The sequence below is a fragment of the Mycteria americana genome, chromosome 5 (assembly GCF_035582795.1).
Source record: "Mycteria americana isolate JAX WOST 10 ecotype Jacksonville Zoo and Gardens chromosome 5, USCA_MyAme_1.0, whole genome shotgun sequence".
Lineage (NCBI taxonomy): Eukaryota > Metazoa > Chordata > Aves > Ciconiiformes > Ciconiidae > Mycteria > Mycteria americana.
Window position 1 is genome coordinate 70,783,058 of NC_134369.1, and position 24,068 is coordinate 70,807,125.

Genomic DNA, 24,068 nt, shown 5'->3' on the forward strand with positions numbered 1-24,068 from the left:
CCTTCAGAGTGACCCCTGGCAGGAGCCGTTTGGCTTCAGCTGGAAAACATGGATGAAAGAGTTAACGAAGGGGTTTGAGTGGGAATTTGGGGCTGAAGTCAAACCCTGGGGAGATGTTTTACCCCAGGTGAATCAACTCCAGCAAATGGGCTCCTCCAGGTGCAGCGGGACTTAGTCAAAAGCCCAAGCCTATATAAAGGACTTTAATTTTTTGTGCCACTTGGATACTTTAAGGATCTTTCTCTTTCTCTTATGGCCAGAAAACAGGGGCTGAGGCTCTGGAGCAGTTCCTTGTCCCAGTTTCCAGTTAACTGGAGTCCTACCATCTGCAAGCCCTTACACCCTGGGATAGGCTCTGCTTTAGCTACAGTAACTAAACACCACGATTGCCAAGCCCGGCTCTGTTCAAAACACGCTTTAAGACCTTGTGTGCACTTATTAATCATAAGCAGCGGCAAACATTTTTTTCATCAGCACTTTACTGAAAGATTGAAACGTGCAGCCAGAAAACGTGCAAAGTCGCTTCTCGTTTTTTCTCTTAATTCTGGGGTGGGAAATAAAAGCAACGTCGCTCTCTTGCTGCTTTTCTGCTTTCCGCTTTTTAGCGCGGTGGGCTTTGTTTTTAGTTTCCCCTGCAACCCTCAGTGGGCTTCAGTGAGTTTGGAAGGGCTGGGAGAACGATGGTACGGCCAGCGGACCGCTGTTCGGGAGACGTTTGCAGCTTATCAATGGGAAGCGTGCTGGGCTGCCGGGGAGCAGGGATGCTCTGGCATCGCAAGGATGCCGCCGCCTTTGCCCTGCCCCGCGGCCGTGCGCCGTTTCGAAGCAGCTGCTGAAAACTTGCCCGTATCCTTTGTAATCCGACGATAGCGTCACGAACAACTGAGGGACTATAAAAAGTCACTTTGAAATCAGATGGTCAAGCTTTGGGCCGTCTCCAACAGATTGCTTGCAGGAGCCGAGCTTGGCCCCGAGCCCTTCTCTTGGCCTCTCTGAATGGTTTCAGCTGAGAAGCTGTATCAGTTGCTAATGCACCATAAATAAACATCAGAGTATAAACCTTGCTAGCAAAATAGCAGGGGAACTCCTCATTTTCGGCTGCGCTGCCTGTTGTCCCTTACGCATGACCCTGGTTGTCCCAGCAGATTTTTTCTTCATGAGGTAAGCGGGCTGTGATAAATGGGAAGGCGAATAGCTGTCTGCGTTCGTACGCTAGGTATTTATTGCTAGAAATGGTCAAAAAGTTGGGCAGTGAAACTAACGGTGGGTTAGTGGGTGCAGGGATGGAGTTTAGCATGATAATGTGTGCGTAGTAATAATAAATCAGTGTTAAGTTAAAGCTTAAATAAAGCTTTTATATCTATAAATAAATAAAATATATAAATATTACATACATAAATATATACATAAAAATATATATAAATAAAGCTTAAATTAAAGCTGTTCCAGATGATGGTTTGGGATGGGAGACCTGCGATGTGAGAGATGGTTAAATCCAGAGGTGCCCAACCTCTGGATTCGGGAACGCCGGGGCTAGCAGGGTCCATCCCTGGAAGTCACCTAAAATCCAATCCCTCAAATGTGACAGGCCACGGCGGTGTTGGTGCACAGGCTGCGGTTTAAAATAGCAGAAATAAAAAGGGAAAAGCCCAGGCTGTTATTTCAAATAGCATCGCAGGGAGGCTGTCGCGGTGGAGACGGGAGGGGACAGCCGTGCCTGCAGAGAGGGAGACGAAGCCCAGGGATGTGACCTGTCAGGGAAGCCCTGCTTTAATAAATTTAAAAAAAAAAAAAAGTGAGTCGGGGCAGACACATCTGCCGTGGGGATGTGTCCCGCTTGGGTCACGTGCTGGGACCCAAATTCAAGGTTTTAATTCTATTTATTAATTATTTTCTCGCGGCTGGGAGCGTACGGCAAAGTCCCACTGCTGCCAGCGCGGCGGCGGCTGCATGGGGCCAGGTTGAGATACGAACCCTGTAACCTCTCCTCGTTAGGATAATGACTTATTGCCTCGTTCAGCATTCCTCTTGGTGGGAAAATACAGCCTGGCTGCAGTGCAGCCGGCTCCCTCTCCTCTGTCTCCTGCCCTCCCCTGCAGCTACAGCTGCAGGCTTCCACGTGCAGCGGGGATGGGACCCGGGGCTGTTCTCCTTAGGGCATCCCGAAGGCAAAGCTTTGCGCAGCTCCGTGCAGCTGAGCATTTTGGGGTGATATATGCAAAAAACAGAGCTAGGAACAACACAGGGGCTTGACCGTGGACAACCAGCTGCAGAGGAGAGCTCCGCAACTCTTCCTTCCAGGCTCAAGCCTGACCCATAAGCTCCTTTTTTCCAATTGAAGCTGTATTTCAGAGCTCTCCAACCTTTTTGCAGCCTTTCAGCATTGCCAGGGGATGGCCTCGTGCCCAGGTGAATGCTTTTCCAGGTCAGTTCCCACACGTCGACTGAGGACAGTTTAGAGTAGATGGAGTTTTTTTTCTCCCCTCTTGGTTTTTGCAGCGCCGGCGAGGGACTCTGGGCTCCCCTCTGGTCCCGCGGTGGTTTCGGGGGTACGACGGATGGTGGGCTCTGCTTTCCCAGAAAGCTCCTTCCCGCTTGGAAGCAACTGCAGCAGGTGGAAGCAAACCCAAAATACCACCTTAGTGGGAAATAGCCTCAAAATTCTTTTTTTCATTAGCCCCCCGTGCTCCCATGGCTTAAAACACAAACACGCTGTGATGCTCTTCTTTTTAAATAACATGGGTTTTAAATTATTCAGGCTGGTTCTGGGCAGGGAAATGGGAGAGATTTGCTGTGAAAAGGAAACACTTTGGCCAAGATCTCTTTAAAAAGTGGGTGCCTTAAATATGGGCTCTAAAATTTCCAGTTTGATATAGAAATAAGTGGCTTAACTCTTGGATTGCTCCTATGGAAGTGAGAGTACCTGGCCTGTTACCTAAGTGCCTAAACAGGGGGTTACATGCTGATTAATAGAAATAAATTGTTTCTATTTATATTTATTTCTATTATTTATATTTAAGATAAGGGGTGGGAATGGTACTAGGCTCTGTCGCAGGGTGTAGCAGTGCTTGTATTTGCATTTGAGTGGCCGTGCCTGGGAAATTCTGCTTTTTACCCAAACGCTAGGTTACCTCTCCAGCCAAGGACGCCGCTTGCTTCCGACAGGCTTGCAGGAAAAATGTTCTCAACTTGATTTTTAACCATTCCGAAGCAGGAAAATCAGCCGAGGGAGACATTGCACGTTGCTGGATGTTGTTCCTAAAAGAAAGATATTCTTTTTTTTCCCCTTTTTTCCCATCCTGCCTTTGTAAAAGTGGTCCCTTTTCTCCCCAGACATCAGGCATCCAGAAGAGCTCTCCCTTTTGAGAAAACCCAGAGATCCGTCCAAGAAAAAAAAGAAGAAGTTGGACGATCAATGTGAAGACGATGCCTTCGAGCTGGAGGGTCCGCTGATCACGCCGGGGTCCGGTGAGCCGGGGCTTGCTTTGTGAGGACGGGCTTGTGGGGAAGGGGTCGGCAGGAGGCAAGCAGATAATGAAATGGGGGGAAAAATGACATAGCGGTATCGGTCTGACCTAATTCCTTAAGGTCTGTGCAAGAAACGGACCCCAAATAAATTCCACAAATGATCCAGGGCTGCAGCACTCGGTCGCGGTCGCACAGATGCATGCCTGAAGCTGTCACGCATAGAGGGGAGCAGAACAACACCAGGCTTTATAAAATAAAACAGAAACCAAGTGTGACCACTTGAACGCTCAGATTGTGTTACCGAAAGGTTTTCTTACCCTATTAAGAAAGGAGTTAAATGGAAAATCGTTCCTAATGTCAAATTCCAGGTGTGTTTTAGACAGTACCACCGTTCTATTCCTTATTTATAGCCCAGCAAAACCAGTATTTTATTAATTGCATTAGCGTTCCGCTATGTTAAGGGCGTAGCTGTAGATCGTAATGCTAAAAAACCCCTCTGTTATTGCTGGGGGGTTAGTTTGCCGGTCTGGCTTACAGAACCTGAGCAGAGCTACGAAGGGAATTGCTAAGGGAGTGACACGGCTGCTGGTGTACCGTCCCTTGCCACAGGCAGCAGACTGATGCGGGGAGGTGTTTGCAAGAGAGGGGTTTCTCGGCTCTGCTCCGCGGCTGCTGGAGGTCTGGTGTTTGTAGGCAAATGGCAGGAGCTTAAACCATAAAGTCGGTCAAGCGGGAGCACTTTAGCCCAGGCGGACTCACGGAGAAAGCTGCAGCGATACGCGCTGCTGGGCGGGCGAGACGTGTCTGGCCGCCAAAGCTCTTGGTTTCCAATCCAGCGATGAGAGGGAAGCAGGGCAGCTTTAATTAAAAAAAAATAGCGCGGAATTCAGTAAACTTGTATTAATTGGTCTTAAATTAACCGAAGTACCAGTGAAGGTCATGCAGTGTGGTTAATGCCACCGGTGGCTCCGGGCTTGCAAGCAGAAAGGTTTTGGCTGGGCAGGGCACGGGCGAGGGCGAGGATGCCCTGGAGCTGCCGTGCCGAAGTGGTGTGCACCACGGGCTCCGCAGCAAACCCTCAGCACGGGTCTGTAGCAAGGGGAAAATAATGCTGCTTTTGCTCCGGTCTCGCTCTTTCTCCTCTCAGAAATGCTTCTGGGGTAGTCCTGTCTCACTCCCGGCTCAGGGAGTTTTCCCTGCATCGGGCAAGGCTCCAGTCAATTTTCATTTTCCTTTGGTATTTTCATCTTGAAAAGCAGTAATTAGCCTTTCCAAAAGTCAGTGTTGACAGAGAGCATCTCCGTTAGATTAATAGGAAATACTTGGCCTGCTTTGGGGGAAATGCGCAAAAGAAAAATTTTTAAATTTTTTATTAATCGGTCTTTCAGCAAGTCACTTTGCAATGGTGTGCTGGTTTTTCTTTCCTTGTGAATGAAATTACTTGCGCTGCAGGTTTAATTGCCGCAGCTACCTGCCATCTTTAGGTGCCGTTAGTTAAAAGTCATGTTTTTAATCGGAATAAACGGTTTCTAGCGTTGTTCCAACATTAGTCTGCGTGCTGAATGCTTCTGTAAAACGAGTTAATATTTCGGGAGCTGCTTATTTCGGTGTTTGTAGATGTAACGGGCGTGTTTTGTCACTGAGCACCCTGTGCCTGGCAATGAAACCGTTTAAATCACTGTAGACAGAGCTGTCCCACCCACAGCACACGTTGCCCAACACTTTCCATTAGAAGACCTGTATTCACTTGTTTAAAAGTTAGCCAAACTTAGAGCTATTTCAACTGGAACTTTCCTGCCTCGGGGAAATTTTTTAAGGGAAGCTTCTCCTGAGATGTTTCAGATGTCTGGAGAAGGTGATGAGGAGAATATCCGAGGGGAAGCTTCGCTACCCTAGAGCGGACGCTCAAACGGAGGGATGTGGGGGGATGTCCATGGGAAAACCTGCCCGATTTGGGGCAAGAAGTGGGATTTTCTTTTGTTGGTCCAGTTAAAGCTCAGCCCTGTCTGCTTGAGCCACGGGAAGGCTGAGGCTGGCACACTGCGAGGGCGGATGGGGAGGAGGCAAGAGCATCTTTCGGGATGCGGTTTGTGGATGGCGATGGTGGTTTATTGCCGGTTCTTGTTGGACTGCTCTGCTCCGGCGTTATAACGGTCTGTGGGCACAGCACGTTTCCGCTGCTTTTATAATCGTAGAATCCTAGAATATCTCAAGTTGGAAGGGACCATAAGGATCGTTGAGTCCAACTCCCAAAGTATAAGTACCTGCTATAAGTACCTGGCAAGTCGCTCCCGGCCTTCTCCATGCACGTGTGAAGCTTGAAGGTGGATGTCTCCATCCCTTCACCATTTCTGCTGCTTTTTTGCTCCCACCCCGTTTGCTGGGTCAGTCTCAGTGGCAGGTTCTCATGGCGCTTACCGGTCCCCAGGCTTTTTGGCAAAACATTAATCCAGGCTGGGATGCCGGCAAAACGAGCAGGAGCATTAAAAGCATCCAGTTTTCACTTATATTTTCCATCCTGTCAGGCAGTTTAGAATCACGTGTCTGTATTATTTAAGTTTCCTAACCAAGATGTTGGCTGTCATTGGTACGACGCTGCTGATTCAAACCATTCGTACTGCTCCTTGAGGTACCCATCGCAAAAAAAATGAGAGTTTGGAAAGGTTTTTCCTGTTGTTTTGCTCCTGTTCCAGGTGTTTAGCTCAGCTTTCCGTCATTTCTTGCGCACTCGGGGAGGAGGAATTGTTTGGAGCGAGGAGCTGGAGGGTGGCCCGAGGTGGGGGTTCAGGGCAGCAGCAGGAGGTGGCACAGAAGACCTTGCTTGTGGCATCTCAACCCTGCCCCGCGCCCCTTCAACACCCCTAGCAGTGCTCTTGGAGGTCGAGTTTGGGTGCATCGAATTGCACGTCTGAACAGGCTCGTGGTTTAAAAAGAACACAGCTCTTTCCCAAAAAGCCGGTTATTGGTCCTTCTTCTAGGTACTGGTGCGCAGATTCATGCCCAGCAAATGATACTGAGCTCATTGCCCCATGTACGTACGCAGTGGAATTACTGACATTAGGATACGGTCGTTGAACCTCCCTTATTTCAAAAACCCATATTTTACATTCTTAATGTAAAAATCAATGCTTCCGTGAAATGAATAGGGACTATTTAGCTCTCAGCTATTTTGGGGTATGAGATACCAAGCTGGGTCCGCTTTCTTCTCTTCAAATTTGTAATTTTAAAAGGGGTTTTTTTTTGTCTGCTTCGAGTCTGTACGAGCCGTAAAGCTTTAAAAGGCTGGGGAGTAATGTGTGCTTCGGGATCAGTTTTGCACCAAACCGCACCACTTGCTCAGCATATTAGTGCCGAATCTGTTTGGCCGCCTCAGCAAGCTTTTCCGTCCGTGAAATGCCGCGTTTCCGTGCCCGGCTGTTTGTTGTAACATGAATAAAATAACCGTGGAGTCACTTCGGTCGCTTTGCCTGCCGAGTCCACCGGCGCTGCTGCAAACACTCCGTTTGGGTGGTTAAACCTCACCTGTGCTATTCTGGCCTCTTCCGAAAATACCCATTTTCGGCCTCTGTCCTTTCCTACTCTCCCGGTGACTTTCTCTCGCCTTCTCACTTCCCTCCTTTCTTTCCCTCTCTATAGGCACCGATATTCTTTACATCGGCCCCGTCAAAGGTGAGCTCCACCTCAGTAGGACTTTTGCGCTCTGCCTCTGGTCTCTTTGGCCGCGCCCTTAGTTTATTTTCCTGCTCCTCTAAAACTTTTGACTTCCAAAATCTTTAAGCAACAGGTAATACCGGTAAGTCGGGGGCCGTTCGTGTCCCAGGTGCCACAGAAATGCAGGGGGCAGGAGTTTCCCGGCGTGGGAGACCTGCGCCTTTTCCCATGGATTTGGGCTGGAATGAGTTTTCCATCAGTTTTGCTCTAGGAGAAGAGCTGAGAGAGAGGGGCAGCTTTTCATGGGAAAACAAGCAGCGCAGTGTTTTCCCATTGCGGAAAAAAAAAAAAACGGTAAAAAAGGGGAAGGTTTTTCATCCGCTGGCTTCGGGTTTGTGTCTGAGTTGGCTCGGTTGGGAGCAGGCAGGGCTTGGCCCTCAGCTAACTCCCGGCTTTTATTCCTCTTACTGGTAGGAAATATATATTCGAGCCCAGGACTGTATAGCAAAACAATGACACCGACCTACGATGCTCACGACGGCAGTCCCCTGTCACCCACTTCAGCCTGGTTCGGTGACAGCGCCTTGTCGGAGGGCAACCCGGGCATCCTGGCCGTGAGCCAGCCCGTCACCTCCCCGGAGTCCTTAGCAAAAATGTACAAGCCACAGGCACTGCTCGATAAAGCCAAAATCAACCAAGGGTGAGTTAAGGATTTGGTTTTCTGCTCTTCTCTTCTTCTTCTTTTTTTTTTTTTTTTTTTTGTTTTCCAATATGCGGTTTTAAATCGCATTCTTGAAAGCGTCATCGTGACTTCGCCGGAGCTTTTTGTGTGTGTTATCCCATGTTGACAATTTACAGATGGCTGGATTCGTCCCGATCTCTTATGGAGCAGGAGGTGAAAGAAAATGAAGCTTTGCTGCTCCGGTTCAAGTACTACAGCTTTTTTGACCTGAATCCAAAGGTACAGAGCTATTTATTTTACTTGCATCTTGCAGGCAAAGGCTTTGAGCAAAGGATGCCTCTGTCTCTAATGTGCTTTTGTGTTGGTAAATCCTCCACCGCTTTGGAAATCGGTCTTGCAAGCATCAAAGCCGGCTTTGCGTGCTCCCGCGAACCGGTTTGCTAACGCGTAGGTATTGCTAGAGATGCTCTAAGTGTTGCTTAGAGCCACTCTGCTTCGGTGGCAGAGGCTTTTCGGTCTCGGATTGAAGCGTTGCGTTGAAATGAAAGATGAAGTGGTTTGTCTTGAACTGCGCTCGTACGTTTTACAACCGGTCCATGTTTTTGCGCTGTGCCGCAGTACGACGCGATCAGGATCAACCAGCTGTACGAGCAGTCCAAATGGGCTATTCTGCTGGAGGAGATCGAGTGCACGGAGGAAGAAATGATGATGTTTGCGGCGCTGCAGGTAGGAGATGGCCCGATACGCTTACGTTGGTCATTAAACTTGATTTGGTAGCTTTGCGGACTTCTCTGTGGATGAATATTGATTAACAGGGTAAGTGAAGTCTGCTGTACCTGGTGTTTTAAGCCTCACCTTGTCTTTGGTGGCAGCTTGGACTTCTTGTGCTGGTAGAAGTCAGATTGTTTCCCGTCTCCTAATCCTCACTTGAGCTTATTAGGCAATTTAAATATTTGCTGCTGATTACTTCTCATGAAAAGGAACTTGGCCTTCTTTTACCAAACATGTTTATGTCTATCTTTACTTTTAGTTTTGCCCTTTTTAAAAAACCCCAGTAAGTACACTGGGTTACTGAACTGTGTGTTTCTGGCACGCTGCCCCCCAAACAGCTGGTGGTAATCTGTGGGTTTCCCAGAACTATTTATTTATCTGTTTTATGAAATACTCGGCGTGATTTGGCATAAATACTACACCTGCTATTGACTTCTGTAAGACGGATGGCAGGCCATTTACTACGTGTGGTCTGGCGCGCCTCGCCGCTGTAGGATGCAGAAAGAGCGTTCCCGGCAAGAGCAGAGCTGTCTGCTCCTAGGGCCCCTCCTAGGAAAAAAAGAGTGAAAAGAGAAATATAAAGACTCATTTTACCTCTCCGAGCAGTCCGGAGTGGGTTGGGCATGGTCCAACCCCATGGTCCAACCCCATGGTCCAACCCCATGGTCCAACCCCATGGTCTCATTTGTGTGAGATTTTATGGATGGTTCGGTTTTCTGGGGTAAGAACAGATGCAATGCATCCTCCCAGACTGGGAGGAGTGGCTGATACGCCAGAGGGTCGTGCTGCCGTCCAGAGGGACCTCGGCAGGCTGGAGAAACAGGCCAACGTGAACCTCATGGAGTTCAACAAGGAGAAGTGCAAAGTCCTGCCCCGGGGGAGGAACAGCCCCAGGCACCAGTACGTGCTGGGGGCCACCCAGCTGGGAAGCAGCTTGGCAGACAAGGACCTGGGGATGCTGGTGGACACCAGGTTGACCATGAGCCAGCAATGTGCCCTTGGGGCAAAGAAGGTGCATGGCTTCCTGGGCTGCATTGGGCAAAGCTTTGCCAGCAGGTGGAGGGAGGTGATCCTTCCCCTCTGCTCAGCACTGGTGTGGCCACACCTGGAGTGCTGGGTCCCGTTCTGGGCTCCTCAGTGCAAGAGAGACACGGACAGACTGGAGAGAGTCCAGTGAAGGGCCACGAGGATGATGAAGGTCCTGGAGCATCTCTTCTTTGAGGAAAGGCTGAGGGAGCTGGGGCTTCAGCCTGGAGAAGAGGAGGCTCAGAGGGATCTTATTAATGTATATAAATGCCTGTTGGGAGGCTGTAAAGGAGATGGAGCCAGGCTCTTCTCAGTGGTGCCCAGTGCCACGACCAGAGGTCATTGGCACAGACTGAAACACAGAAGGGTCCTTCTGAACGTTAGGAAACACTTTTTTACTGGGAGGGTGAGCGAGCGCTGGCCCAGGTTGCCCAGGGAGGTTGTGGAGTCTCCATCCTTGGAGATACTCAGAAGCCACCTGGACATGGTCCTGGGCAACGGCAGTAGGTGGCCCTGCTTGAGCAGGGGGTAGGACCAGATGACCTTCAGAGGTGCCCTCCAACCTCAACCAGTCTGCCATGCTGTGAGAAGAGTAGCTCTGCCCTGCAGGGTCCAGAGCGGTCCTTCAGGGTTCGTACCACCGACTCCTGGGACTGAAAACAGCCGAGCCGGGCATTCCTGACTCGACTGCTCTCAGGTCTCGGCGCTCGCCGGGCTCTGCTCCCGCGGAGGGTGCGGGTCCGGTTTTCCACTCCGCTTCCCCGTGTCGTGACGAGCCCGCGGCATCCGGCAGCTCGCAGGAGCATCCCGGTGGAACGCTGTGCCTTGCCTTTCAGTACCACATCAATAAGCTGTCCATCATGTCCTCGGAAAACCACCTGAACAACAGCGACAAGGAGGTGGATGAGGTGGACGCTGCGCTCTCGGATCTGGAAATTACTTTGGAGGGTGGCAAGACGTCGACGATCCTGGTAAGGGCTGCAGGCACGCGGTGGCAGGGTGGCTTGCGCATCCCCTCCTCACCTCGCGCGAGGCCAGGAATAATCATCCCGAGCCGGGAATTGTTCCAGGCATCCAACCTTTTCTATTTCCTTCCTCTCCCTTTTTTTCTATTTCTCTTACAGCCTGAGAAAGTTGCCCGCAGCCCAGCGGAGCAACGCAGAACAGAGACCCCCAATAATATTTTCTTAAAAATAAGATTTTTTTTTTTAAATACCGAGGGGTAGTTCTGGTGGGAGGGGACCCCGGGCAGTGTCTGGCGTGGGGCCAGCGCCAAGCTCTGCTCTGAGCCCAGCGCAGCATAAAAACCTCTTTGAGCGCATGCGCGTATTGAACCAAAGGCTTCATTTAAGCTGTAAGACCGCCTTCTGTTTTTTGGGTGTTTGCAGTTAATTTGGCAGGGAGAGCTCAGCCCGTCCCGTGTGCCCAGCTCTGCGTTGCCGCAGAAGTCAAGTGCAATATTGCGTTTTTCCTGCTGGGACCGTAAGACCAAATGGTGTTGGAGAAGTCCCGGAGGAGCCGGGATCTTACTGAAACCCCTCCCTGCACCGAGCCACCTTCCTGGCGAAATAATGGAAAACTAAATTAAAATGAATTTGGTTTCTTTTCCCGCTACCGACTTTCCAAAATACTGAATTCTTCACGCTGAGGTTTCTCGTCCACCGTTTCTAATTCATGGCAAAGTTTTACAGTACCTAAACCAGCTGCCGTGATTTTCAGAAGTAACTTACGCTTGTGAAACCTTATTTTTATTAGACTGGATTTTAGCCTGGAGTGTGCTATGACTGTGTTTCAGAGGATTTCATTTTTTTTCTGACGTGCTGTTTTAACGCTGGTTTTCCACCTTTAAAAATGTAAACCCCAAAAACTAAACTGCCAAAAAAGGAGTGGGTCCGGTCGGACTTGGCACAGCACGGCTTTTCCAGGCACTTTCCACATTTATACCATCTCTGAGTTTCATGTGAATTTCTTTCAAGCCCTAAAACCCCTGAAATTTTCCAGTCTTACACTTCATATAATTTTTTTAAGTGTTTACGAAGGGTCTTTTTGAAGTTAACCTCCATACTTAGCCTGCTTTCCTAGCAATAACGGCAGAGGTTTACAATATTAAGCAGTCGCCGCAGGGAGAGCAGCGCTGCTTCGGCGCGACGGAAAGAACGACGAGTTTTTATCACCGAGAGATCATTTATAATTTCTTTGCAAAACCAGATTTGAAGCACAGTACTGAGGAACAGTCCCTGCCAGATAGGAGCGAAGACGACAATGATTCATCAAAAACCTCCATCCCTTTCCGTAGGGCTTGCTCGCAGTAGCCATTTCCAGATGCATTCGAGTAATTGAATACAGATAATGGGCAATTACTGGATTGTTTGTTTAGATTCTGCATTTTTTTCCCTGTGGTATCTCTAAACAGCGTTGCTCGCTGCAGACAGAAAGTAGACTTACTGCTGGAAGCTGTCGGAGCAGTCTTTGCTTTTTCTGTCCTTCGAAACTTCCCCCTCCTCTTTAGTTCGAGCTCGTGGGAATTGCAAGTTGCCACCCTGTATGTTTTGCAAAATGTGAAGATAAACTCAATATTAAAAAAGCTGGGGGGAAAAACCTTTCCAGACTGTCAGAAAGCCCTTCCCCAGTCCCCCGTGGAGGTGCAGAGCAGCATCTTTTCCTTTTATTTGGAGCGTAACGAAATAACTAAGGGAGGAGAAAAATCCCTGTGCGAACACGAGCCGGGGTGACCGCCGGTGACCTCGCGGGTGGGAATTGGCTCCAGCGGCAGCAGGAATTCCTCAAAGAAAAATAAAACCTTGTCCTCTGGTTTCCAAACAGCACTTCTGCACGATAGATTTTTCTCCGCTTGCTTCTCCCGTGAAGGGGATGAGGCTTTCTCAGGAGCATTTCCACGACCCCCGAGCCCCGACGTTGGCTGCCGCCGGCTTCCTGCCCTGCGCAGCATCCCTTCCCTCCCGCACCCACCACCCCGGCTCCGCTCGGGCAGGCGGGTGAACGGGATAATCCTTTCTTTCCAGGGTGACATCACTTCCATCCCGGAGCTCGCCGACTACATTAAAGTCTTCAAGTAAGTGCTGATGGGAAGAGGTGCTTGTGAAACTGGTAATGTCTATGAATAATTAACGGTCCTACCGCCTAATATCCTTTTTTTTTTTAATCTCCCGGCCTTAAGATCTTGCTGCACACCGCTACGTTATCTCGTGTGAAAAGCCACCGAGCGATCCCCGTGTAATACCGCAGCTCAGAGCATCTGCGCTCTCTTGATATTCAAACATTTTACTTCTTTATCCCGTAGCACAGTCACTAAGTATTTCACGCTATTCGAAATATTTGATACTGAAGTTGATCAGTTCTTAAATATAAAACCCGGAGCGTTTTCCCACTATCACCGCCCCGGCAGGTACGCATCCCTCCGGGAGAGCTTGCTGCTTCTCGTAGCCAGCAGCGCTTGCCGGGATGATTCTGTAACACAATTAATGCCCGTGAGGTAATCAAACCATCCTAAAATTAGGAGTGAAACCTAGAAAATTTGCTCAGATACTTCTCCTGGTTTGCAAGAGGCTGGATGAACGCTAAACAGCCGGGATCCCGGTCTGTCTGCCCTCTGCTTGCCGAAAGGAGCAGGTTAAGCTGACCGTGCTCCTCTTCCAGCCCACTCGGGATTTAGGGGTATTTTTATTTTGCTTTGACTTGGATGGTGGTACGTGGAAACCGGGAACGGCAGCGTCTGGCCTTTGAGTAACATTTTGGCAGCCGCCACCGTCTTTTTGCAATTTACTGCCTGCTGCGGCGAGGGTTACGGTGAAAGTTCTGGAAACTGGAAATGGCGATGAGATTTCACAGCATCGCTATAGGATATAGAAGAAAAGCAGTAGGCAGCGAAATAGCTCTGGAACAAGCCTTTATTTTATGAATTGTTTGGTTCTGGAGCCAGAACCCACCACTTCTGTTCTGAAAAACTCTTTCTCCCTCTCCGAAGGCGAATTAATAAGGTCTCCGCGTCCGTCTGGGCTTGCGGTCTGTCTTAACTGGGGCAAAGTTTCAGGGCTCCAGCCTGTGCCCGGCGTCTGAGTGGGTGGTTTTTCCCCCCCCCTTGAACAAACAAGCAAACAAAAACCTTGCTCTTTCCTCTGATGCGCTTATTTGCCAGTAAAATGAGGCACGACTCGGGGAGCTAATTGCTCGCAAATTGGAGTGCCAGTTGGTGGGGCAGGAGATGGAGCAGCAAGAAGCTGCCGGTTCCTCGCCCGGTGCAAGCCCGAACCCTGATTTTGGGATTTGAGGCTGTCCTGCCACGGCGGGGAAGCACAGAATTGCCGTTTGCTCCTAAAAATGAGGACCAGGCGGTATTTTACTGCCAGAAACCCAGCGTAAATGATGCAACGTTAGGAGCTGGCCCAGCTTTGGATGTGCCTCTTGTCACACTTCACCGGGGCGGAGCTGCAGTGTATGTCCCTAGTGTGCCTTATATATAAGTCCTATATATATGTCCTTACACGTGCCTGGTGTTGCTGCGGAGACTCGGGATGTTTCTCTCTCCCCTGCCAGCCGGGTTACTGCCCGTGCCAGCCAAATTGCCCTGCCTGCAATTTAAAGGAGTCCCCAAAAAAAGCTCAAGACAGTGAAGATGTATGAAAGAATCTTTAGCGAAGGATGCAAAGCAAAGGATGGAAAACCCTGCACGTGTAGGATGGCTCGGCTGGAGGTTGGTGACTTCTTCTGTAGCGGGAGGCAGCTTTCCAAGGAAAAGTTTGCAGGGGCAGGGCTGTGCGTGCCAGGGCTGTAGGAGGAGGAAAACCAGCAAGGGCAGGAGGAGGCAGCGGATGCCCCGAGCTCAGAGGTCCGTCAGAGGTGCGGGAGCAGCGGGGTTCAGGCAGACGCCGTGTTTCTTCCCCACCTGCCTAATTTCCCTGAGCGGCCCCCAGCACGCTTTTGCTTGGAAATGAAAGTGCAGAGCCCCGAGGACAAGCCCGTGGGGCCATCGCGTAGCTGATCCCTACAGATGAGGGCCGAGCAGCTATTTCTGGGATGGAGATGGGAGAAATGCATTGCAGTGAGAGGCTGCAGATACAGCCTTTGAATAAGGCTTAGAAATTAAGGGGGTTTAAGAAAATCAGAAACTTGCAGCTCTACAAAGGTCCTGGGCTCGTGGTGGGGTGAGCCGGCTGCTTCTGCAGAGTCGGGCAGAAATCCCTGTTTTCCGTAGGAAGGAACTGAACCTTTTCTGATGTGGAGTATTTAAAAAGAAAACGACAAGCGTACTCACGCATGTGCTTGACTGACAAGTCTTTTAGAAGTACCGCTTCCTTCCAGAGCTCGAGCGAAGGGCTTCCAGTTTAATGCGGCAGGTGAAGAGGAATATTTTGCATGGACACATCCATTTTTATAATACGGTTCTCCAGCTCCCCCGCCCCTCCGCCCGAAATCAGTGGGACCTCCGTGGGATTGAAGAGTCCCAATTTGCGATCGCAGCTCAATTTCTTGACCCCGCGTTGTAGCGAAGGGATGGCGAGTGGTGGCCGAGCTCCCAGGCAGGGACTGTCCCGGGGGTGGGCATGCCCCCGGCTGCTGACACCAGGTTTTCAAGGGTGAAATGAGTTTCCCGCTGCAGCAGCTTGGTTTAGGAGCTTAACCCAAATGTAACGTCCCTCAACCTGTCCGGCAGGCCCAAGAAGCTGACGTTGAAAGGCTACAAGCCGTATTGGTGCACCTTCAAAGATACCTCTATCTCCTGCTATAAAAGCAAAGAGGAATCCAACGGGACTCCTGCACACCAGATGAACCTGCGAGGTAAGAGAAGCGTAAGCGCCGACGCATTTTACTCCAGAAATAGGCTGCCCCTTCTGCAGCTTGTTTTCCCACCGATTTATCCTCTTGGCATGCCATCCTAGGGTTGGGTAAATATGTTTGAAGGACTGAGGGTGACCGGGTTTGATAGCATGGCATATACTTAGACTTCTGGAAAGTCAGCACGTGGTACAGGTGACCCCAAGCTCCCCAACCCCACGGGGAGACAACTTGCCCTTCTCCTTTTTCTGGTGGCTATCCAAAAGAATTGAACTAACTCCCACGGCAGAGAAGAAGTTTGAGCGCGCTGTGCTGGAGACAACAGACCATTCTCTTCCTCCGCTGCCTTTACATTTTTTTCCTCCTTTCCCTGGTGCCGGCCACGAGCAGCCTCGCTCAAGCGCTCCCCGCGAGCCTCGCACATGAGTTTTTAAATTCCGATGGCTGCTGGCTTTTCTTATGTCAAGTTAAACATTCCTGCTCCGGCAGCCACCAAACTGCGGAGAGCTTGTTTTTTTCCCCACGGAGGCAGGAGCGGACGCGATGCCAAGCGACCTCAGGCTGCAGTCAGAGCGAAGCCCGGCCCGCAGGACCTTTTTGGGAGCTTTTGACATATCTGCTGTGACGGCACTTTTAAAAAATCTCGGAGGCGGCGTTGAAGCGGTGCCCAGGCTAACGTGGCTGGTTGAGTTCGTCACCCCCCGGTGTTTATACAACCGCTTGTAGTTCTCTCCAGACACCGAAAGCGGGATGCTCACACCTCGCCGCTCACTATAGCAGCCATGTGCCCGGCCGAAATAACGGATAGGGGTTTCAGGGTGAGAGCCAGCACCCTTCCAGCCACCTTTTAATACCCTTTTATGAAAATTTTGGGGTCATGGAGTATTTTCCAGCCATCACGTCCATTCACAAGGCCAGGCAGGATCTGTGAGATGAATCCTGCGGGCGCGCGTTAGCTTCGGCTTCATTGCTTTCAGATCAGGTCTTGCTTTTTTTCCCCCTTTTTTCCTGTCACTTGGAAAAAGAGACATCTGACACGGTTTTTTGTCCCTGCTATGTAGGGCGTTCATCCCATCGGAGATGCGGTGTAAGGCCTTTGCAGCACTGGGATGCCGTTGGACACCCTTTAGTTGGAGTGCTTTGCTTTTTCTTTCCCTTTTTTGCATTTTTTTCCCCCTTTTTAAAGCGTAGTTCTTCACACCCCTGTTAAACACCGGCTCCCTCATTGCAGGATGTGAAGTTACCCCTGACGTGAACATCTCTGGTCAGAAGTTTAACATCAAACTTCTGATTCCGGTGGCGGAGGGAATGAATGAAATCTGGCTTCGCTGCGATAATGTAAGTTGATCGCTTGGACCAGCCCTCTCTTTGCCCTTTGCCCGCCACCAGCTCACGCTCGGATATGCCGTGTAGCTGGTGAAAATTAAAAAAAAAAAAAACAAAATGCACCTCCCATGTGCCTTGATCTCAACGTTCAGTGTCGCGTGTGAGCACGCGTGTGAACTTGGAGTAGCAAATCAGCCCCTGCTCTTCCTTGGCTTTGTCTCGTGGTGGTAGTCTGCACGTTGGCTGGGTTTCTGCCCGTTTCTGTGTGTGCTCGAGTCTCCTGGGGCTGGAAGGAAAATAAAGGCTCCCCGGAGCTGTATTGGGGAGGGGGGGGGCAGGTGGCACCCCCACCGCTCTGACGGGCGCGGGTCTCTGTTTGGGGGAGCAGGAGACGCAGTACGCCAGCTGGATGGCCGCCTGCCGCCTGGCCTCCAAGGGCAAGACGATGGCCGACAGCTCCTACGGCATGGAAGTACAGAACATCCTCTCCTTCCTGAAAATGCAGCATTTGAACCCAGACCCGCAGCTGATCCCGGAACAAATCACCACCGACATTAACCCCGAGTGTCTGGTTTCTCCTCGCTACCTGAAAAAGTACAAGAACAAGCAGGTACGTGCTCGCCCGCTCTCCCAGCGCCGTGTTGTGTTGGTGTGGACCGGGCTGACCGTGCACCCGTTTTGGCAGTAGCCGGCGTTTAACGCTACGTGTTTTGGATGTTGTCACTTAATCGGATGCACGCGGTTACTAAAATGAAACGCCGCCTGAAATACGTGGTTTCGATCCAGCACCCGGGGATGGCACCCACAACCTTAATTATGCCGTATATTATGCGACGATGCACGTTCACAGCCTCAGCAGCAGGGAACCATTTATTTTAAACCCGTTTTAAATTTATTTACATTTCTTTTAAATTTATGTACGTTTCTTTTAAAAGCACGGGGAATGGTTTAAAACAGGGGGATGGGTTTTTTCCCCTGCTGATACCGAGCGACGCTGCAGCGAAGCGTGGGTCAGCTGCCCCCCTCTCTCCCCGCGCAGACGTAGCAGCGGTGAGATTAAATCGGTCCCCGGTGCTGGGATTAAAACCCCTTCCCTTGCACAGAGTCCGTGCAGAAATCCTCAGGATCAGTGGAGCTGCAGTTGCTTGCAGTGCTTTATCCAGACTTGGCTGTAATGCGGTTTGCATATTTCTCTCTTTGCTTTTCCGCTACTTCCAAATGCCAGTCCTTGAAACATTGCTTCATTTTGAGTTGCTGTGACTTGGGCTTGAACTCCACGCTGCATTCGGTCCGTGCATGACAGGGCCGAACTGTTCTGCGCTGGAAATAAATGCATGACTTTCTGAAAGACGTTATATGTCAGGACAGCGGCAAAAATAAGTAAGGCATTGCTCCGTGGCCTTTCGGTGACTTAATTGTTCAGCTGCAGCTTCGCAGCCTGTGTGCTTCAGGCTGGCTGTGGCTAGATACGATTCCTCCAAACCCAGAAGAAGGCTGCAAGTCAGAGAAGCAGGAAAAATATAACTTTTTATTGGCACAGCACGATGATTTCCTGGCAGTGGAGTTATATTTTATATAGCCCTTATTATTCTTCTGAATAAGCCTTTATATCCACTTGGATGGAGGAGAGGCTGCATAAATATACCATTTTAACATACATAATACCTTCTAGGCTTGAACTCAGTAAAATGGAGGCACCTGGAAAAATATTAGCTCGCAGAACTTGCTTACCGTGCAGGTATCCTCGTTATAAAAATAACCTCCATCGAACCGTGGGGACGGGCACGAGCCCTCGCCCTGCTCCAAGCCGGGCCGGCGGCCGCGATGCGAACGCCGGGTCCCCTATAGACACCAGCTAAAGAGCAGATTTGGGTTTTTCCTTTATGGCCAGAGGCAGAGCTTGCAGCAGCGGAGGATGATGTTTGCTGGCGGCACATGCGCCGGCACGGCTGGGAGGGACGGAGGGATGGAGGCTGCGGGAATGTAAGGAATTCGGCCGCGAGGGTCCCTCCGCGCCCCAGCACAGGGTGAGGAGGAGGAGGAGGAGGAGGAGGAGGAGGAGGAGGAGGAGGTCGCACAGCCCACAGACGTGCCGAGATGGGAACTGGCAGTGGGCCTTGCTGGAGGATTTATAGAAGCGCTTGGTCCCACGCCAGCCCCAGACCCGCCGGGGTGGTGTTTGCCTCCCCGTGCCCTTGCAGCAGCGTAGGCTTGGCAGGTTGGGTTTGGGGAGCGCCAAATCCTAAATGCACAGGAAAAAAAAAAAAAAAAAAAAAAATAAAAATAAAAACCCAACTCCCAAAAGAAACGTCTTCCCGGCTCTCAGGTGCCTTGCTGGGGTTCGGTGTCGCAGCGGCGTTCAGCCCTTGCAGGTGCATCCCCAGGAAGGCCCCGGGGTTGTCCGCCCGCCGGGCAGGGCCACCTCGCTCCGCAGCCCCGCGTGCTCCGGCCGACGTTCTCCTCCAGCCGCTCGTTACCCCGAGCAGCATCCCCGTCGTTTCTCTGCGTATGTCAAAGACAAGGAGCTATTGAGCCAAGGGCCCGTAGTGAGCTGTTGAGCTTCCTACTGAGCTTCCTCCGTGAGGAAGTGGGTTTGAGTTTGTGCAGAGGCACGGCGAGGAGCGTGGGACACGAATTCTCCTCTGAGCCGGCAGCTTCACCCTCCCCTTCATCCACCAGCGGGACCAAACCCATCTCTGGGTGATGCCGGCCAGCCCGGACCGCGCCGGTGCTCAGGCAGGGCCGGCGCGAGGGGAGAATCTCTGCTCGCTTGTCCCCTCTGCGTCCTTACGTTCACTTTGGCTGCTTTTCTGCCTCAGAAATTGTGCATGTGGTTTTTTTTTCGCTTGAACTTTGGTTTGCAGTTAATTTACACTTTTTTCTTTGCTTTGTTGCCATATTTCTGATTGCTTTTTTTTTTTTTTCTTTCTGCCTCCTTTTCTTTTTTTTTTCGCCTTGCCATCTACAGCCAGGCTATGTAAGAGACTTGGTAAGTGACAGCAACAATAAAATTAAGATAAATTTAAGATAAAACTTAAAATAGTCTAGAACCCCTTTGGTTTGGAGAGCAGCAATGAAAAAACTAACAAAACCCACCCCCCCCCCCCCCCAGAGAAACTTAGGCCCTGTTTGGGTTTTATAATGGTCCCCAGTGATTTATGCTGCGAAACGAGAAACCCTACACCAGAAATTTACCCCGCCGTTTGCTCACATCCTGCGTCTTAAACTAAACGAGCCTGAGCAGCTCTTTGCCTCCAGACAGCTCAGATCTATATTTGCTTTTATACGTCTGGAGATAGGAAGCAAAAGCAGCTCCACATTTATCAGCCGTGATCGCAGGCTTTGAGCAGTCGTAGCTGAAATAAGACCTCAGGGTAGAAATTATCGATTATCTGCATTGTTCGTAACCGCGCCGGCTCCCAAATGCCTCCCGAGTCGTTACCCGTTGGCGTGACGGTCGCGCTGCCGCTAACGAGCCTCCTGGCCTAAAGCCGGTGTGTCTCGCCGCCCGCAGATCACGGCACGCATCCTGGAAGCCCACCAGAACGTTGCTCAGATGAGTCTCATCGAGGCGAAGATGCGGTTTATTCAAGCCTGGCAGTCGCTGCCGGAGTTCGGCATCACGCATTTCATCGCAAGGTCGGTGGGTCTGCTGGGCGGAACAGGAGGAATTTCAGGAATAAATACACGGAGTACGTTAAATACGCAGCACATCCTTAGCTGTGGAAGTTGCACCGGAACGGAAATTAAAAGCATTAATTGCATCGACTTAGAAAACCGCTTTTATAAGTTAACTCCGCTGCTGAATTTAACACGCGTAGCCGCGTATCGCGGGCGTGCATTTGTTAATCCCTCGCTGTGTCGCAGGTTCCAGGGGGGCAAGAAGGAGGAGCTGATCGGCATCGCCTACAACCGGCTGATACGGATGGACGCGAGCACGGGCGATGCCGTCAAAACCTGGCGGTTCAGCAACATGAAGCAGTGGAACGTGAACTGGGAGATTAAAATGGTGAGCCGGTGTTTTACACCTCAGCCGCTTCCCCCGCTCCTGTTCCGTGAGACGGACGCTGCTCTCGGGTTTTTTCAAATTGGCTTTGTAAGTCAGCTTTTAAAAAGTCAGGTTTTCACATCGCTGTTTTCTAAAGCATGTCCCATCCGGCTGCGTTAATGGAATATAGTTTCTCCTCCTCCCTTTTCCACCCTCCTTGGAGATCTAGCAGAGCTTGCCCTAACGGCTGGTGGAGTTGCGTACGACCCTAAAAAGAAGAAGAAAAAACAAATGAATCTTCCTTTAACTCAGCCAGTTACGCACTTAATGCGTAACGATTTTCTCCGGTCTCTGAACACCCACTCAAAGGCAGCTAAATAAAATCAGACTTCAGAACCGGTGCTCGGGCTTGATCCTAACCAGTAACATAAAGGGACTGGGCCTTACCCGTGCTAAAATTCGTTTTATTCGCAGTACGGCTCAGACTTTCACGCAAGTAATGAAAAGCAGCAGCAGACCCTTCGCTAGGCTCCGAGATGGGCCTTGGCCCGACCGTTACGTTTGGATGCACGGTCTTTCTGTGCTCCTTTTCAGCACAGCACCCGATGAAAATTGCCAGGGATACGGGAGGGCTGTTCTCCTGCGGTTTGCGGCTCATTAAGAGTTGCCGGAGAAATTATTCAGCTTCCCCTCTGCCTCAGAGTCTTTGTTTTGACCCAGTTGCAAGCCCCGATATCCCAATTATTCCGCTCGGATACTCTGCTGGGAATCCCCCTCCCTCCCGCAGAGCTGTCGGTGATGGGGGGACAAAAAAATAACGGGCATCAATAAATGGACAGTGTGTTCAGTCACTCCAAAACGAGCCCCCCCAGCCCCCGTAAAGCATTTCCGTGGTCAAACTTCAACTTACAAAGCCAGAATGGGCTCGCAGGGAAAACTGGAAAGCAATTCCAGCCCTCGACAGGTCTGCGCCCGGTCTCTGCTTCACTCGAAGCAAAGAGGATGTCGCCCCGTGCTCGCCGCCGAGAGGTGCAAAATCTCTGAGTCACGGGGGAGTAAAAGAACTTTAAAAAGCAGTAAGAGGTATTTCTGCATCTCAACGTTTTAACAATAATCCTTGCGTCATTGACTCATCAGGTATCTCACGTTGGAGGGGACCCACGAGGATCATCGAGTCCAAAAATCATCATTTACATTGCTGTTTTTTTGCTTGGGCAACGGAAAAAAAGCATCTGGTTTAACAGAAAAGAAAAATAAGAGCGTGTGTGAGCGTAACTCCTTTGGGAGGGCACCGGTGAGGCTAACCCCCCTGTGGTTGTCCCCTCTAGGTGACGGTGGAGTTTGCAGATGACGTCCGGGTGTCCTTCATTTGCACGGAGGTGGATTGCAAAGTGGTTCACGAGTTCATCGGCGGCTACATCTTCTTGTCGACGCGAGCGAAAGATCAGAATGAGAGTTTAGATGAAGAGATGTTCTACAAACTGACCAGCGGTTGGGTGTGAGTCCCATGTACTGTACCGAGAGGAAACCCCATGGCCATATTAATATTTAACTTCAAAAAGCTGTTCTTTGAAATATGCTGCTTAATAAAGTAAGCTTGAAATGTATCTTTTTTTTTTTTTTTTTTATCATGAAAATTTTTGCATTACCAGACCAGTTAATCTGTGTGCACTAATGAGCACTTCTGTTAATTCGCTATAACAAGACCGTATCTGGGCCAGGTGATGGTGCCGCTGGCCTTCAGATACAGAATCTGATGGGCAGATCAGGATGAGATTTGACTGACTTAAAAATAGCCAATTTTCGAAGAGAACTCTAAGCCATCTGCTTGCAAAGCCATCCAGGGCTTAACCTATATGAAGTCTATTTATCATGTTTAATGCATGAGTGTTTTCCTTCTTTTTTGTGGTGTTTTTTTTTTTTTTATTCTGTACATTTGACCTGTTTCGAAGTCGTCCTACCCATAAGTAGAATTGCCATCTCTCCTTTCACACTACATGCACCGGGACTGCTACAGGTGCCTGACATAACTTTGAAGACAGTTGCGTGTGGCCTCGAAAGGTGATCTTCTGTTAGTCTGTTATAGCTTGGTTTTATTTGTTAACTTGCCTTTTGATAATCATTTATATTGTCTTTTTTTTTTTTTTTAAATTTTATTTTATTTTTACACCATATTGTATTATGACACTTTTAGTATTCACCAGCATAGTCACTGTTCTGCCTATGATACGCAAACTTTTTCATTACAATATGAAGTAAAGGTCTATGAAGTACAGGTTTTGTGTAACTAATGTAAAAAACACAAATTTTATAAAATTGTACAGTTTTTTTAACAAGCCACAAGCCAGCTAGAATATTGCATAGATCTGGTGTTATCAGCATTAACTATAGTATGCCTGTAAGGGGTAGGGGGAGTAACTCAGAAGCAAAATAACCCAAAAAAAACACCCCAATTTCAATCCAGTAAATTTTTATGTAAGTTAAATAGGATTTCAGAGCTGCGCCACAACACCCTCGATAACTGATACCTGGGGCCAGGACCCCCCCATTCGTTAAGCCAGCGCGGTGCTAACGGGGAGCCATCTCCCGCCCCACCGAACGCCGAGGAATAACCCATATTGCGTTCCTGTAGTCTGTGGTTTCAAGACTATGTACAAATGCATTTTATTTTAAATAAAAGTAAAATCTTTTATTTAATATTCAGCTGCCGCTCCTGGTTTTTGTGGTTGGACTGTGCTACGGCAGGGCCGTAAGTAGCTCCCATATGATACAGCCACCCCCTGCCACCGTGCCAGCCCGGTGCTCCATCCCGCTGCCTTATCCCGAGCTTGCCAAAAGTAAATACCACCAAAAAACCAAAGCAAAATACAGGGATGGGGCAGGAGAGTCCGAGGCAGCAGCCTTGGCCCCCATCCCTGGCCGGGCAGGTAGGGGGGAAGCAGCCCCGGGGTGCGGAGAAGGACTCTGCCCGGGCCACGTGGAGTCAGGACCCTGCTGTCACCGGATTTGAAGGCTGCTGGTGGAGCGCTGGGGTGTAAAACAGTAAAACAGCCTCGGCACACTGGGCTCAGTTATCACAGACTCACAGAATCGTATCGGTTGGAAAAGACCTTTAAGATCATGGAGCCCAACCGTAAACCTGACACTGCCCAGCCCACCACTACACCATGTCCCTCAGCACCTCAGCCAAACGGCTTTTAAATACCTCCAGGGATGGGGACTCAACCCCTTCCCTGGGCAGCCTGTTCCAACACTTGATAACCCTTTCAGTGAAGGAAAATTTCCTAATATCCAGTCTAAACCTCCCCTGGCGCAACTTGAGGCCGTTTCCTCTCGTCCTATCCCTTGTTACCTGGGAGAAGA

The 24,068-nt window shown here is 50.0% G+C and overlaps 1 protein-coding gene across 4 annotated transcripts in view; it reads left to right on the top strand.

Moving 5' to 3' along the window:
• FERMT2 (FERM domain containing kindlin 2) overlaps positions 1 to 23,386 on the top strand; it is a 52,624-nt gene extending 29,238 nt beyond the window's left edge. The window contains exons 3-16 of one of the 4 annotated variants that reach the window (XM_075503926.1): positions 3,334 to 3,468; positions 7,105 to 7,137; positions 7,594 to 7,819; positions 7,978 to 8,080; positions 8,420 to 8,527; positions 10,435 to 10,569; positions 12,622 to 12,671; positions 15,270 to 15,394; positions 16,623 to 16,729; positions 17,106 to 17,327; positions 19,686 to 19,706; positions 20,232 to 20,356; positions 20,585 to 20,726; positions 22,034 to 23,386. In XM_075503926.1, the coding sequence (XP_075360041.1) occupies positions 3,334 to 3,468; positions 7,105 to 7,137; positions 7,594 to 7,819; positions 7,978 to 8,080; positions 8,420 to 8,527; positions 10,435 to 10,569; positions 12,622 to 12,671; positions 15,270 to 15,394; positions 16,623 to 16,729; positions 17,106 to 17,327; positions 19,686 to 19,706; positions 20,232 to 20,356; positions 20,585 to 20,726; positions 22,034 to 22,207 (1,706 nt within the window). In that variant the 3' untranslated portion in view covers positions 22,208 to 23,386. The remainder of the gene's footprint in view (positions 1 to 3,333; positions 3,469 to 7,104; positions 7,138 to 7,593; positions 7,820 to 7,977; positions 8,081 to 8,419; positions 8,528 to 10,434; positions 10,570 to 12,621; positions 12,672 to 15,269; positions 15,395 to 16,622; positions 16,730 to 17,105; positions 17,328 to 19,685; positions 19,707 to 20,231; positions 20,357 to 20,584; positions 20,727 to 22,033) is intronic. The other 3 variants (XM_075503927.1, XM_075503929.1, XM_075503930.1) reach the window with 3 other exon arrangements.
• Positions 23,387 to 24,068: the final 682 nt, after the last annotated feature.